The sequence below is a fragment of the Rhipicephalus sanguineus genome, chromosome 4 (genome assembly GCF_013339695.2).
Source record: "Rhipicephalus sanguineus isolate Rsan-2018 chromosome 4, BIME_Rsan_1.4, whole genome shotgun sequence".
In the NCBI taxonomy this organism is placed as follows: domain Eukaryota; kingdom Metazoa; phylum Arthropoda; class Arachnida; order Ixodida; family Ixodidae; genus Rhipicephalus; species Rhipicephalus sanguineus.
The window spans coordinates 169,308,478-169,311,254 of NC_051179.1; the positions used below are offsets into that span (position 1 = coordinate 169,308,478).

The window sequence follows — 2,777 nt, forward strand, 5'->3', positions numbered from 1 at the left end:
GGGACCAATGGCAGGCCTTTGTGAGGAGCCCGTCAACGCTTCATTTTCCTTTTGGCATCCGCTACAGAGCTCGTTCTTTTTTCGGACTCGACCAACAGGGGGGGGGGGGGGGCTGCTGTGAAACATGGCTCCCCCGTAATGGAGAACTCTGCACATACATATGTTCGTACCTATGAGATTCCGCTGCGCTGGTGGTATATTGTTTCTCCATCCCCATGAATTTCCATTCAGTTTTCAATTACATCACAAAAATCGCACCGCACGCAAGTATATTTGTGGTTACCTTGGATTCACTATCTGGCAGCTTCATAAAGCTCAATATTCATGCCCGGGTATTTTCGGTGAACAGACGTAGAATTGCGATACTCCAAAGAGTCACAAAACACAGCTTTTAAATGTTACTACACGCTTCGCAAAATGCGGAAATATGGAGTGCTGTTTACTATTTTACTTGCTGAAAAGAATCTGCCATTTGTCGTCAGTCAAACGTGCATGTTTAGCTAAAAGGCACGATATCGGTGTACTTCGCAACAGGCGTGCTTCCCTGAAAACGTCTTAACGCTTTCGTGCGCTGCACTTAGACCACGCTGCTATGCAGGCAACAGCAGCCACAGTTTTACAGTATACCTATTATGCCTTGTACAACCACACAGTAATCCATAATTATCATACATAGCTTTCACGTATAAAAACATTTTTTTTTCATTCAGTAAGAACCCTTTCCGACAGAAGGTGCTGGATACATGCTCACAGTCTAAAAATGCAAACAAAAAATCCATGTCTCAAATATCAAGCAGGTGGTCCTTTCCTAAATGTCAGCCGGTGCATCTGCGCACGTATAAAAGTCGAGACAGCTGCTTGGACTCGGTAGTGCCCTTCCTTTAATTCGCGCTGTCACTTGAGACTTGTATGAAGTGTTCCCTGTGGGCAGTTGCTTCCAGTTTCTGCATGTCTTCAAATGTAACATATATTTTTTAAGATTATGCCCTTCTCAAGCACTTGTACTATCCTTGGAGATAAAAGAGTGTCAGGAACACCAACATCTCTCTGTGCTCAGCCAAAGCCATGAAGAACTTTGGAAAGAAACGCATCGTTGCATTGATTGTGGTATGTCTCGTCCTGTTCATCGCCAGTCTCTTGTGCAGTAACTTAAGATGTATTTTTCAAGGTCACGAGCCGCATGAGAATGCGAACACTACTGCTGAAGTATTCACAGAAGAAGATGTACCGGAAAACACATCGGCGTGGAAGATTAGAAAGGGATGTCGTAACCCAAGGCTCAGGATACTGTACTTTGTGCATACGGCACCAAAAAACGTCGAGAAACGCCGTTTTCTTCGAAAGACGATTGGTGACGCAAAAATTGCATCCGCAATGAACTCAACCATTGCTTTCTTTCTTGGAGAAGCGCCTGAGCTGAACGACCACGAAGCAGTACTCGGGGAAGCGGCGCGCGAAGGAGACATCGTGGTACTCAACTTCACGGACACCTACAAAAACCTAACGTACAAATTTCTCCAGGGAGCAAAGTGGGTGTCCGACAACTGCCTCCTGGACCCTACAGCCACGGTTGTGAAACTCGACGACGACGTCTTGGTGAATACGTTCGCGTTGTCGGCATACTTGACCAGTGGTGTAATGGCGCTGATTGGAATTCACTGCCGAGTATGGACAGGCGCTGCACCTTTTAGGACGCGAAAATCAAAGTGGTACGTGAGCCAACATGATTATGCTTTGAAAGTGTACCCGCCTTACTGCGCTGGGGCGGCGTTTATAACGCGACCATCCGTATTGCTGGCGCTATATGAAGCTTCAAGTCACGTTCCCTACTTGTGGGTGGATGACGTGTACATTACTGGTGTCCTAGGAGAATATGCTAACGTCACCCTTGTACAAATGTTTCCGCACATAATAATTGGTAAGGGAAACACGACGCCTGCTGTGAAAGACACCACTCTCTTTCTTCACACAGGCTGGTATAATACGTCGAACACCAAAATGGAGCAAATGTGGCAGACTTTCAAAGATTACAATAGAACAGTGAACCATAATTTCAATAGAGATGTTCATGCCTACTATCGCAGCCTTGGTTGATCATCTGTGCAGAATAAATTTTGTATATGCGCCAACTACTTCTCAAGATTATTGGCTTACAGGGTTCGTGTATAAGGCAACTTTCGACTTCCGGTTTAATCTATGTACTTGCCCGTTCTAGTGGGTAGGAACATTCGTCATTAGCATTTGTGACGTCCATCTCTTCCCGGTTTGCACAGGTGTCTGAGCCATAGACACGCACTTAAACGTAAGGATGATATTTGTGATTGTTGAATAAAGCCAACTTTAATGCGGCCGGCGCATTTACCGCATCGAATAAACGACGAAAGATGAGACAGCGCGCCTGCGCAAGCAGTGCACTCTTTGGTCTTTACATGGAGGACTGCAATTAACGCTGTACATTACAGTAGGAATAAACGAGAAGCAGGTGAATAAGGCCCCATGGGGTGCTGCCAAAGCAGACGGAAATGCATCTGTGAATACCGGTCGGAAAGTGCAAAGTGACACATGTGGGCGAGAAGAGAAAATGATATAATAGGGCCAAAAAGCGTGCTCTCTTCTGTAAACTCGAACTCAAAATAAATTGCTCTGCAGCCTACTATAACATTCATGGTCACGTATGCCATTTATGAGCAACAAACTATACGTCCCAGTGGAGCGACATTACATTCTTCACACCTTCTGAAATTAGAGTGCATATTGGACGCAGCGTTGGGCTCCAG

The 2,777-nt window shown here is 45.5% G+C and overlaps 1 protein-coding gene across 1 annotated transcript; it reads left to right on the plus strand.

Moving 5' to 3' along the window:
• The first annotated feature begins 919 nt into the window (after positions 1–919).
• Positions 920–2,085, plus strand: LOC119390888 (lactosylceramide 1,3-N-acetyl-beta-D-glucosaminyltransferase-like). The gene is made up of 2 exons (XM_037658592.2): positions 920–1,709; positions 1,973–2,085. Exons 1-2 carry the CDS (start codon positions 1,066–1,068, stop codon positions 1,980–1,982), a joined length of 654 nt encoding a protein of 217 aa, XP_037514520.1. The 5' UTR covers positions 920–1,065; the 3' UTR covers positions 1,983–2,085.
• The last annotated feature ends 692 nt before the right edge of the window (positions 2,086–2,777 follow it).